The sequence below is a fragment of the Panthera uncia genome, chromosome B4 (assembly GCF_023721935.1).
Source record: "Panthera uncia isolate 11264 chromosome B4, Puncia_PCG_1.0, whole genome shotgun sequence".
Taxonomy (NCBI): domain Eukaryota; kingdom Metazoa; phylum Chordata; class Mammalia; order Carnivora; family Felidae; genus Panthera; species Panthera uncia.
In genome coordinates, this window is record NC_064809.1 from 86397484 (window position 1) to 86409787 (window position 12304).

General features: G+C 40.0%; 1 protein-coding gene across 1 annotated transcript; it reads right to left on the reverse strand.

Moving 5' to 3' along the window:
- Positions 1-6136: 6136 nt before the first annotated feature.
- AVPR1A (arginine vasopressin receptor 1A) lies at positions 6137-11659 on the reverse strand. Its single transcript, XM_049625893.1, has 2 exons — positions 10640-11659; positions 6137-8427 (listed from the first exon to the last, which is right to left on the reverse strand). Exons 1-2 carry the CDS (start codon positions 11616-11618, stop codon positions 8141-8143), a joined length of 1266 nt encoding a protein of 421 aa, XP_049481850.1. The 5' UTR covers positions 11619-11659; the 3' UTR covers positions 6137-8140.
- Positions 11660-12304: the final 645 nt, after the last annotated feature.

Here is a 12304-nt window from a genome sequence, read left to right on the forward strand (position 1 = left end):
TGCACATAAACAAAAAAAAATACATGAAATAATCAAGAAGAAATAGAAAAACCAATCATCTGGATTGGCTTCCTTCTAAGAATATTATGAGATGAGTGTCTGATACAGCATTTTGAGATGACCCTGTTAGCTATGAACCTATGGGACTAGAGGGCAATTCAACATGAAGAAATAGTAATTGTACAAAAGTTACACAAATGCATAAGGAAGGGCAAAGTTTGGATTATTTAAGCACCCTGTATGTTTCACAACTAGTGCGGAAGAAGTGAAGGAAAAAGAAGTTATTTTAGAAGCACAGTACAGTTTGAGCTCTTTGATCTAGGAAAACAACATTTCATAAGGGATGAGAATGGCTCATTTGCTTGAGAAAACACCTTAAAGACAATGCACTGTATTCAAAGGCATGATCTAAGTAAGAGGGATTTAGACAAATAAATCTAAATAGTTCTACAAACTAAAAAGGAGAAATTGTTAATTTCTGGCAGTTGGAAAAACAGGGACTTGAGGTCTTGGTAGAGAGAGGAGGCTTGAGCAAGATGGCAGCCAGCAAGATCCTAAAGGAGAGAATGATTAGAGAGTAATCCTACTTAGATGGGATGGTCATTGACCTTTAGGATGGTGAATATGAATCATTGTCTCTTCTGAGGCAGAATCTAAGTCCCATGTTGACCCCCATCCTTCAGGGGAACCCCATCACGTAGGACAGCCAAGTGCTTATATAGAAGGTGTTGGAAGAAAAGTGGTGAGGGGAATGAGTAAAGAAAAAGTAGTCATGAAAAGTAAATTAACGAGCTGTAAACTGAGAGTTCAATAGAAGCAGAAATTCATAATAGTCCTCAGGATTCCACTTAGATATGGAACAAGGCACAGATTTTGAAAAATGTATGAGATGAGGCCAAAACATTTTATTTGGATGTTAAAACTAAGGGTGAGCACAGAGAGCTAAAAGTTTGAGGCATCCATACAGGCCGTGGACACTTAGGTAACAAACTTGTGGGGTGCAATTGTGGTCAAAACATGGATACTTTGGTAAACTGTGGAAGCTGGGATTTGGGCAGAGGAACAAATATACAATTGGACTTAAATTCTGCTGAATTCCTATAGGGTGATATAGTTACTAACCTAGGGACAAGTTCGCTTTACTGTGGTAGTGACAAAGCCTTTCTATTGCAATCATTTTAAGTTTTGGTCTGAATCTGTATATTCATTTGTTTGCAAGCAGCATGATATTACCTAGGCTCTCCAGATTCATTAAAGTGATTTCCCCAAGATCATTCAGCTATTGGTGGTAGAAAAACTGAGGCTTCTGATTCTCTGGTATAGTACTATTTTCACAATACAAGGATCTTGTAATTAAAGCTTTTCACTTTTAAACACAATGTTTAACATACAGATTACCAATGTATTGTACCAATACAATGTAGATTGTATTTATTGTATTTATATGTATTTAGTGTGTGTGTGTGCGCGCGTGTGTATAGCTATATATATTATATATATGCATACATATATATGTATATATATATACATACATATATATAGCATCTACATTAATTAAGCAGCTATTATAGAAAACACCTATTATATGAGGATGCAAAGATGAAGAGGACATACCTCCTATTTTTAGGTATAATATGATCATTGTGGAGAAGACAGACTAGCAAACCAACATGGCAAATCATTTTGTATGTGTCATAGTGAAGGTATTTGGAGGGCATTTGGAAAGTATTAGGGAAGAAACACAACTCTGGAGATTCAGAACAGATAAAGATAGAGAACAAATGAATGAATAAATTAAAAATTTTACACTAGCACATTTCTTTATGAGTCTCTTCTGGTATACAATGACACTATTATTTCAGATTTACCTGATTCATAGGATCTTGTGGAAATATGCTTTGGTAGAAATCCTGTTTATTCTTAAGCAGTTATAAGTCTTTTAAGTAACAGTGGGTTTTAAAATAACAGCATTTTAAAATAGAGACTTCAAATTCCCTTTTTTCCATTCTGGGCATTCACTGCTTCTAGAGTTTAAGCCAAACCTAAAATAAGCCCTTTAGTCTATGCTATTAGGTTTAACTTGTAAAATAAAATAAAGAGAAAATATGACAGCATAAATTTTAAGTTAATATGATTTGAATTTATGAATCCACAGGGTAAAGAATTCCAATTTTAAAGACTTCTAAATGGGAAGAGTCTTGATCTTTGGGCCCAGAAGTCAGTCTTAACCAACTTCTGGAAACTAATAGACAGAGATCACATTTTTAGGCTAAGAAGACACACAAGACCTCAGCTAATTGGATTATTTTTGTTGTCAATACAGACTACAACAAAAATTATATGCTTTCATGATTATAACTGAAATGGCTGTTACAAAGTTCTATTTGTCCTTGCTATTGTCAAATAATATAATTATTAACATTTTTGTGCTCAAATATAAACCTATCAAAAGCTATAAAACAGATCTTATTTGTTTTTTTCAAAATCAGCATAATTAACTTGAAATATATTTCATTATTAAACTAGATTATGAGAGAATTGTTTCAAATAAATTTGGTATTTTTATTTATAGAATCAAGCCAATACACAGTAAAATTGGGAAATAAATACACCAGTTATATTTCGATACAATATGACAAGCCATCTTTTTCCTGTAAACAACTATTAGATATAGCCACAAACATCTATCAAAACCAGAACCATACAATTACCCCAAGAAAACACATTAAAATTCTTCTGTATAGCATAACAAGTTAAGGGATGTAGAACTTTGAAAAAACAGTTCCCAAAATGGAATACTAAATATACAACATTAGTTCTTTTTTTTAATGTTAATGTATATTTATTTTGAGAGAGAGACAGGGTGCAAGCTGGGGAGGGGCAGAGAGAGAGGGAGAGACAGAATCTGAAGCAGGCTCCAGGCTCCTAGCTGTCAGCACAGAGCTCCACGCGGGGCTCGAACCCATGAACCATGAGATCATGACCTGAGCCAAGGTCGGACGCTTAACTGACAGAGCCACCCAGGCGCCCCTCTGCAGCATTGGTTCTTAGTAAATTTGTTATAATAACGATCTAAAGCATTATAGAATATATGAAGTCAGAATTCCCATGAAATAAAGACAACTACTTTCATGTGTGGAAATGCTAATTATTTTATATTAATAATGATTCTTAATTATTCTTATATTACAATCAGATTTATTTTCAGATTTGGAACACAAAAATATTTAATTCATTCCATCATATTTTGTTTTTATTTAGAATACAAATCAATGTAAAAAGATGTGATATAAATATATATAAAACAAAAAAGAAAAAAGAATAGCATTTAACTTTTAGCCTTAGTGTACATTTTTGATGCTGATGTACTTAGGTCGTATATATTTTTTCATTCGTGATAATTTAATGTACTTAAAAATCGAGTTAGAGTAATAGTTTTAAAATGGCTGTGTCGGTGTGGGGGAGTCACACAATTTGAGTGATTCAACCTATTTAGTCTGTCTTGGGGACTTAAAGGAAGTAACTTTTCTAATGAATAGTTTTCAATTTTTGCACAAATTGTCTGAGGTCAAGTTGGAGTAAAGATTAACTCTCTAGGGGCACCTGGGTGGCTTAGTCAGTTAACTGTCTGACTCTTGATCTCAGTTTAGGTCTTGATCTCGGGGTTGTGAGTTCAAGCCCTGTGTTGAAAAATTTTTTTACAAGATTCATTCTCTAATATTTATCATCCTGTGTTACTCATGATTCCAAGCGTTGGCAATGGCCAAGGGCCACAGGAAGGTAGATACAGTGGCTGCTTCTGCACCTACGAGATGGCTCTGCCCTGGGCTTACTCTAAATACAGCTGTTGCTTCCAGTATGAAAATCCTTTAAGGGCCCAGTTTACCTGGGTTTTAAAGGAGCCTAATCTCTGATATTTGGGATGAAGGATTAGGCTCAATCTCCCTGGATGGTTCTAATTATGCCTTAATGGTAGAATCAAATCCTGAACTATAATTTAAAGCTTCAAGTATCAAATTTCATTACAATAATGTGGGTTTTAGAGTCTGAAAAACTTAAATCTTTAACCTAATTGGATTACTTTCCTTGTGTAATAACGGATTAAAGTTGTGTTTGATTTCCATTTTAGGAATTATAAGAAGTTTAGGACGGTGCTGTATGTTAATAAGTCTGCTTGACTTTTTTTCCCTTTAAAAACCACACCGTTCCCTCATTTATGGTGTAAGACTACTTTGATGATGATTGAAGTTCTGTGTGTAGGGCAAGTATATATGTAACTGAAGAATTTCACTAATTCCCTGCACAGTTATTTTTACATTTTAAAAATACTGTCCCAAATTAACCCATTAATTACTTAATGCACACTCTAAAATGTTCCTTATTCAGGGTGCCTGGGTGGCTCAGTCATTTGAGCACCCAACTCTTCATTTTGGCTCAGGTCGTGATCCCAGGGTCTTGGGATCAAACCCCGCATTGGGCTCTATGCTGAGCATGGAACCTGCTTAAGATTCTCTCTCTCCCTCTCCCTCTCCCTCTGCCCCTCTCCCCCACAAAAAAAATAAAATGTTCCTTTTTTGTCAACAATTAATGTTTATCAAATGACACCACCCATTTCTCTGTACCAGTGGATTATTTTTTAATTACATTCCCCATACCCACACAGATACATTAATATTGTATGCTTGCACGATGTTCCCACAGATAACTCTGCAAAATAAAATAAGGTGATGTTACACATTTATCTTTGATTGTAAGCCTTCATTTGGCATAATATCTTAGATCTTCTCCTCAGCCAAGAAAAGGTCCTAGCATACTCTTCTTAACCACCTACAGTTTCCTTTCTTCTTGAAAAAAAATGTTTATTTATTTTTGAGAGAGAGAGACACAAAATGTGAGCAGGGGAGGGACAGAGAAAGAGAGGGAGACACAGAATCTGAAGCAGGCTCCAAGCTCTGAGCTGTCAGCACTGAGCCCGACTTGGGACTCTAACTCACGGACCATGAGATCATGACCTTAGCCAAAGTCAGATGCTTAACAGACTGAGCTATCCAGGCGCCCCACCCTTTCTTCTAAAATAGACAGGCAGGACTCTTCCACTTGGAGTATTGTTTTGGGACATATGAATGCCATATCTGGGTACATAACACTAAGGAAGTTTAGCAACTAGCTAAGTTAAGCTTCTCAGCCTAAATCACAGAGAATAATACCGTCTATTTGCCTAGTACAGAACTAGCGCTCAGGATCGTCTGGTGTTTTCCCTAGCCTTTTGTATTATCTTGTCTCCTGATGCATTAAAATGAGAGAACCCAGCTCAGTAGGTTGATACACAACTTATTTGAGAGATGTTCCTAAATAGAAGATTCAAATCGAATTGTTTTACTTGGAGGTACACATCAACATTTTGAAACAGTCTGCACAAAAAACATGAGGCTATTATTTTGGAGTTGGATGGGCTCATCTTTGTACCAACCCAAAGGGCTTTAGTTCTAAATTGTTGAAGAGAAGCTGTCACAGGAGCTGACAGCGTCAGAGAGGGCAGGGTTACTGAGGTGCTATTATGACTCAAATGATGAGGAACTGATTAATTTAAGGTGGCTCATAATGTGCCATCCAGTGCCCTTTAAGAGACATATTTCTGATTTTTAAAAAGCAGAATTGTAAAACCTAAGGACTTAATTTCTATAAAATATTTGCAAGCTTTTTGTAGGCATATCAATCCAGGGAGTAGCGGGCCTGAGAATTTGGAAAGGCAAGAGAATGAAGAGGAGTGAACTTGAAACTTCCAGGTTCTCACAGTGCTATCTAGTCCTCAATTTCTTATCTGCAAAGTTAAACAACAACAACAACAACAACAACAACAACAACAACAATGCTATTAAAATGATTATTAATTCATCTAAGGGATTCAAAATATTTATGATGTGTCCCCAAATCATTGCATGATCTCTAAAAAGGAGAGGGAGCCAGACAAAATAGCTCGAAAAAAAAACACTGGGTTCCATTAATGAAAAATGCAGTAACAACAGTCAAGTCGTGCTGTAATTTATCTCTGTTTAGAAGTAAAAGAAATTGATGCTCTTGGCTGGCTCTGATTTGCCTGCATTTATTTACTTTTTATTTAATGTTTATTTTTGAAACACACACACACACACACACACACACACACACAAAGTGAGAGTGGGGGAGGGGCAGAGAGCGAGAGGGAGACACCGAATCTGAAGCAGGCTCCAGACTCTCAGCACAGAACCCAGTGCACGGCTCGAACTCAAAAACCATGAGATCATGACCTGAGCGGAAGTCTGACGCTTAACTGACTGAGCCACCCAGCTGCCCCATGACTTACCTGCATTTAAAGGCAAGCAAGTTCTATCTTTGAATTGGAAAACTTTGGTTAGGCACAAGTCAGGCTTAGTGGCCACTGGCAATGCTCTCCAATGAATCAGCAGAGCTATATTTAAATTCTAGGATTTTATATCCCAGACATGAAACCAACAAATTCTGGTTAATGGAAAGTAAACAGGAAAAAGCTGTTCAATTCTGAAGGCCCTAAGACTATAATAAAAGCAATTGGTACATTCATATGACACGTGACAGTTCAGGAAGATCTTTTCACACCTTTGATTTCATTTTGTCCTCACAACAATCCTGTGAGGCGTTATCAACCCCACTGTACAGCCAAGGAGATGAAAGCATTATGTGTGTTTAAGTAATTTTCCAAAATCATGCATTTAGTAATAAAGGAAACCATACTAGGTGCAGAGCAATTTTTTCCCCCCATCTCCACCCCATTCCATCCAACCGTGCCTCTCGTCTACCATATGTAACTTAGACGGTTGGGAGACTGGAAGGAAAGACCAAATTATTTTTAATTAAACACGAAGGGACATTCTACATCTTGAGTTTCTCTTTAGGAGACTCTTATTTATAAGTCTGGACACCCCAGACATGAAGTAATAATCATGTTACTATCCACCACAACACAGAATACCCTATAACACTGGTCAAAATATGTTTACAGTGTTCTAGACAAAGTCTACATAGTACCTTGGGCAATCCATTTCTGTTCTTCTAACAAAACTGGATATTCTTTACATAAATCTGATTTTAAAATGGCCTTGCAGTGGGAGAAAAAAGATTTTATTAGCCATTTGACAATATTTGCTCTAACCTTCAGCATCTTAATAAATTATACCTTCCATAACTGGTACAACATGAGGAGCCTAAAACAAGGAGGGAACTGTCAGTTCTAAAGTTACCATTTTGAAATTTAGCATTTAACAGAACTTTTCTCTTTCTGCTCTGAACCAAGCACCCCCTGCTCCATATGCCCCAAGAACTCATGCCTGTCCAAGGCACTATCCCATCTCCAGGTCTCTGCCTGAAGCTGCATTTTCTTTTCTTTTCTTTTTTAATGTTTATTTTTGAAAGAGAGAGAGAGAGAGAGGGAGAGTGCAAGTAGGAGAGGGGCAGAGAAAGAGGGAGACACAGAATCTGAGGCAGTCTCCAGGTTCTGAGCTGTCAGCACAGAGCCGGACGTGGGGCTGGAACTCAGGAACTCTGAGATCATGACCTGAGCCGGAAGTCAGATGCTTAACCGACTGAACTACCCAGGTGCACCTGAGGCTGCATTTTCTGATGCATGAATTGATTTTTATTGGATGGAAAAAATTTCTCTGAAGGTTCTTCTAATTCCTTTCAAACACTAAGGCCGATGATGAGCTCACTTTGTTTGAAATAATGCCCCTACATCGTATGACTTCTAAACCAAGCAAGCCTTAGTTCTGTCCAGAATAAAAGGAAAAGAAAAGAAAGGAAACCAACAACAGAATGTAAAGCCAGGGTGGTTATGTTTTTCCTTTAGAACTATAACTTCTATTATATTTCTGAAAATTAGGCCTACAAATCTTAGTGTAGCATATTTTTTCATCATTTTTTTAATTTTTTAATTTTTTAACGTCCCCTATAAAACAATTCATAACTTTTGGTCATAGCAATGAGAAAATGCAACTAGAAACACAGTCTTGCACTCAACAAACTGACGCTTATCTCTTAGAAGTTCATTTGTTCCCATGATTTCTAGCTGGATTCAGCCAGTAGACCCAAAAGACCACTACAAGAGTCAGGCTGCGTGAATGTGGGCTCAGGTTGAAACAGGAATGAATTTGATGGACTTGGACGATTTAGGCGAGTCCTTCCATGTACCCATACTGTTTGTGGGGCTCCGGTTGTTAGTGTAAGAAGTCTGTCTTCTGCTCATACTGTCAGAATCTTCTTTGTTGAACGTTTGATTCATGTTCTGGCAGCATGGGAAGCTGTGAACACAGTCTTGCAGGAGATGGCCGCTAAAAAACATGTATATCCAGGGATTACAACAACTATTCAAGGAAGCCAGTAATGCAGTTATGGTGATGGCCGGGTTTTCTGATTCTGTACAAAAAACGTAAGGGGAGATTATTTAAATAGTCAAATGAAAGTAACTGAGCACTGGGTAAACTCATTTTTCTACTGACTCTTAGAAGTGGGGAAAAAGTTATGGGTTAATGTAGAAAATGAAGTATATTGTTCATTAATTCGGGAAATGGCTGGTGTCTGGAAGTCGCTTGGTTGTGAAATATTTTCATAAGCAAGATGCATTGACGTTCATTCAAATATTTTAAACCACTTGAAAATATCTCAGTAGAATGAGTGGGAAGAATATGAAACAATTTATTTAAAAAAATGTGTATTCTTTATACTAGCATTAGTATGTGCTAACAGACACAGCAGTTACAGAATGGCTGCAATTTCAATGAAATTTCAGAAGTCTATAGCCACGTAAATAAAATTGTATTCATCCTAACAACTAAGGCAAAAGTATGACATTATGGAACATGTTTAGTAGTTCTACATTTTTAAATATTAAACGTATTTTGTAATAAGACAACCATACATAAGGGAACAGTAGTAATAGGTCCCTGAAGGATGCATTATTTGGTTGTTTCTGGAGTTGTTTTTTGTGTTTTTGTTGTTGTTGTTAATTTTCTATAGTTTCTTTTGATTTTAAAAGAAAACCATTTTGGTGGTTTGGGCAATTAAACTATATTAAGAACAGCTGAGTTAGGAAATTCCAACAAGTTTTTGAAATATTTTATGCTAATTTGCACTGGTAAACCACATAAATATTATAATCTTTCACAGAACTATGACACTGATAATACACCTTTTTGAAACATAAGAATAATCAGCAAGCACTAACTTTTTCTTCATTATTAAATATAAACTTGGGTCTTCTCACTGTTGTTATGCTGGAATAAATTACAGGTGATTTAATCATACCTCGTGCTAAAATGCTACCATTAAAGGTGATCATGATCTATGGTTACAGACTGTATTCAAAAAGAATGAAAATCATCACCATACCTATGCAGAGGTAGAGAAGTTTTTAGAAATTATGTCTAAATTCTGATAAAGCAATACTTAGACTGAGTTTTTTTTATTTGATTGGCAATAATTACGAGGCTGCTATAAGATCAAGCAAGACCGGAAATGATAAACCAAAAATATAGCATTTATGTTGTATTATTTATTATCAGTAATATTATAGCCATGTAGGTATTTTTATTTGTTTGAATTAAATCCACTCTCAAATGTTTTATTTGCACATATAACTTCCAATAGTAAATCACACAGGCTCCCTACCTCAATCTCAAATAGCAAAAGGAGACAGTTCTTCCCAGATACCTATTTCCCAACTATAGCTGATGTTGGTAGCTTCCTGTAATATATTTTATTTGAAAAAGTTGGGTTTTTTCTCACGCATAGGAAATAACATTTTTCAAGACCCAGCCTTAACTGTTTTTGGTGGGGTTCTTTTGAAGTTAGTATTTTTAGTTTGTGGAGGAATTAGAATCAAAGAAACTAGTAGGTGTAGAGAACATTCTCCATAAAGCACTGCAAGAGTTGTGTGTGTGTGTGGGGGGGCTATAGCTGTATGGTTAAGTTAGTGCTGAAAGATGAATTAATTACTTTAACAAATTTAGAGTTTATCAATAATCCTGCTTTAAAATACCGGAAAAAAAGGTGCTACAGTAATTGTCAGAAAAAAAAAATTTAAAAGATGATAAGAAATGGAACACTAAACGCTAAATTAGAATTATTGGCTTCTTAAGAATCTTTCTTCAGAAAAAAATATGTGCGTTTATCTTTGCCCTTGGGGCATTTCTACAAAATTTTTGTATTGTGATATTTTTCACAAGCTAGCAAAAAGCAGTGGTTACAGTACAAATATTTCTCTGAATCCGATAGACTCAAAGGCCGGGGGGGGGGGGGCGAAATTAGCGCAGTGGTTAGTGATCTGGCAAAAAGTCATTATCACGTTTTGTAGTTGCCTGGTTGACTGTAGGGCGCAGTTTCTGGATTTGTCGTAGGATCACTTCAAGCTACAAGTGCACATTCCTGGGCCCCATTCCACAGCTACTGAATCAAAATGTCTGGGGTGGAGACCCCTGCCGTTTTGGTAATTTCACCCAAAGCTAAGCATGCAGAAGTTTAAGAACTACTGCCCCAGAGGATAGTATGAAAAGCACCCACTCCCCCGAACCCCGGCCACACGCACAGCCGAATTCCCGCACTTTCCTCCTTTCTCCCGCCCGACACCTACCGATCCAAACAAACTTCTCATCCCAGACAGACCACAGCTGAAGGATGAAGAAGGGCGCCCAGCAAACGATGTAAACTGTCACGATCACAAAAGTCATCTTCACCGTGCGAATCTTGGCGCGGGAAATGGTCTTCACGCTGCTGATACACGGCGCGAGCAGGAGCCCCTTATGCAAAGCGCCACTCGCGCCCTCGGTGCCCTTTCCCGGGAGCAAAGCCGTCTTTCCGCGGACGTTGCGCCAGATGTGGTAGCAGATGAAGCCATAGCAGGTACCCAGGATGACCACGGGCGCCACGAAGATGCCACCCGTCATCCAGGTCACATAGGCGCGGGGACCCCAGGGCTGGATGAAGGTGGCCCAGCAGTCCCGGGCCTTGGTGACGTTGTTCACCTCGACCATGGAGAAGACGAAGTACTGCGGCGTGCTCAGCACGAAGCTCAGCACCCAGGCGGCAGCGATCATGAGGCGCGAGCGGCGCGTCGGTTGCTGCAGCGTCTTCAGCGGGTGGCACACCGCAATGTAGCGGTCGGCGGTCATGACCACCAGCATGTAGGGCGACACGAACATGCCGAACACCTGCAGGTGCTTCACCACGCGGCACAGCCCGTCGGGCCCGCGGAAACGGTAGGTGATGTCCCAGCACATCTGCGGCAGCACCTGGAAGAAAGCGACGGCCAGGTCGGCCAGGCTGAGGTGGCGGATGAAGAGGTGCATGCGGGACGTCTTGCGAGGGGTGCGGTGCAGCGCCACCAACACGCTGCTGTTGCCCAGCACGGCTACCACGAAAGTCACAGCCAGCACGGCGATCTCCAGCTTGGCCAGCTCCTCGTTGCGCACGTCCCCCTGGGGGCTGCCGCCATCCCCGAGCGCCTCCGCTGCCCGGCTGCCGTTGACACCGCCGGCTAACAGGGGCCACCCCTGGCTGGAGTTGTCCGCGGGCCCCTCGTTGGGGCCTCCGGAGAAACGCATGCTGTCCATGCAGCGCCTCCGCGGCCTCCGCGGAGGCCAGCTGTCTTCCCACGGCCGCTGGCGAGGGCTCCTTGCCCGTCGCGCGCTGTCCTTCCCGCGCTCGCTGGGCTCTGCTGTCCCTCTTGCGGGCGTCTGCGGGCACAGCGTCCCACCGCCGGCCGAGCTGCTCTCGCTCCCGTCACCGACGTCTTTCCCCGCTCGGCTCCTTTTCAGCTCGGAAGGCGCTGGGGAGGTGCGCTCCGAGCCTCTGAAAGCACTGGGCTCCAAACTCAATTATTTATGCGGAGTTTGTTTCCCCAGAAAGCGCTCCCTCTCGGCCCAGTGGTTGGAGACTGCTCCGTGCTTACTCCGTCCGCTCTCTCCTCCCACCACCCCCAGGGGGTTCCTTCTTTCTTTCTTTTTTTCCCCTCCTCTCTACGTCGGTGATTTGTTCTCTTTGCATCACTGCTGCAGGGGTGGGGCTGGGAGACTCGCCGATTCCTCGGCTTAACAGGCTGGATGGGGGCGCTTTCCCGCTCTTTTCTGACAAAAACTTGAAGAACTAGACGTCCTATGCCTTTTTTTTTTTTTTTTTTTTTTTTGGCTTACCACCATTTCCTCAAGCCCCCTCAATAGCCACCTTAACTCTGTATTTGACATCAACAGAGGCAGTGGATGCGGTACGTTGAAATCCCGAGTCCACCTTCCGGGCGCTC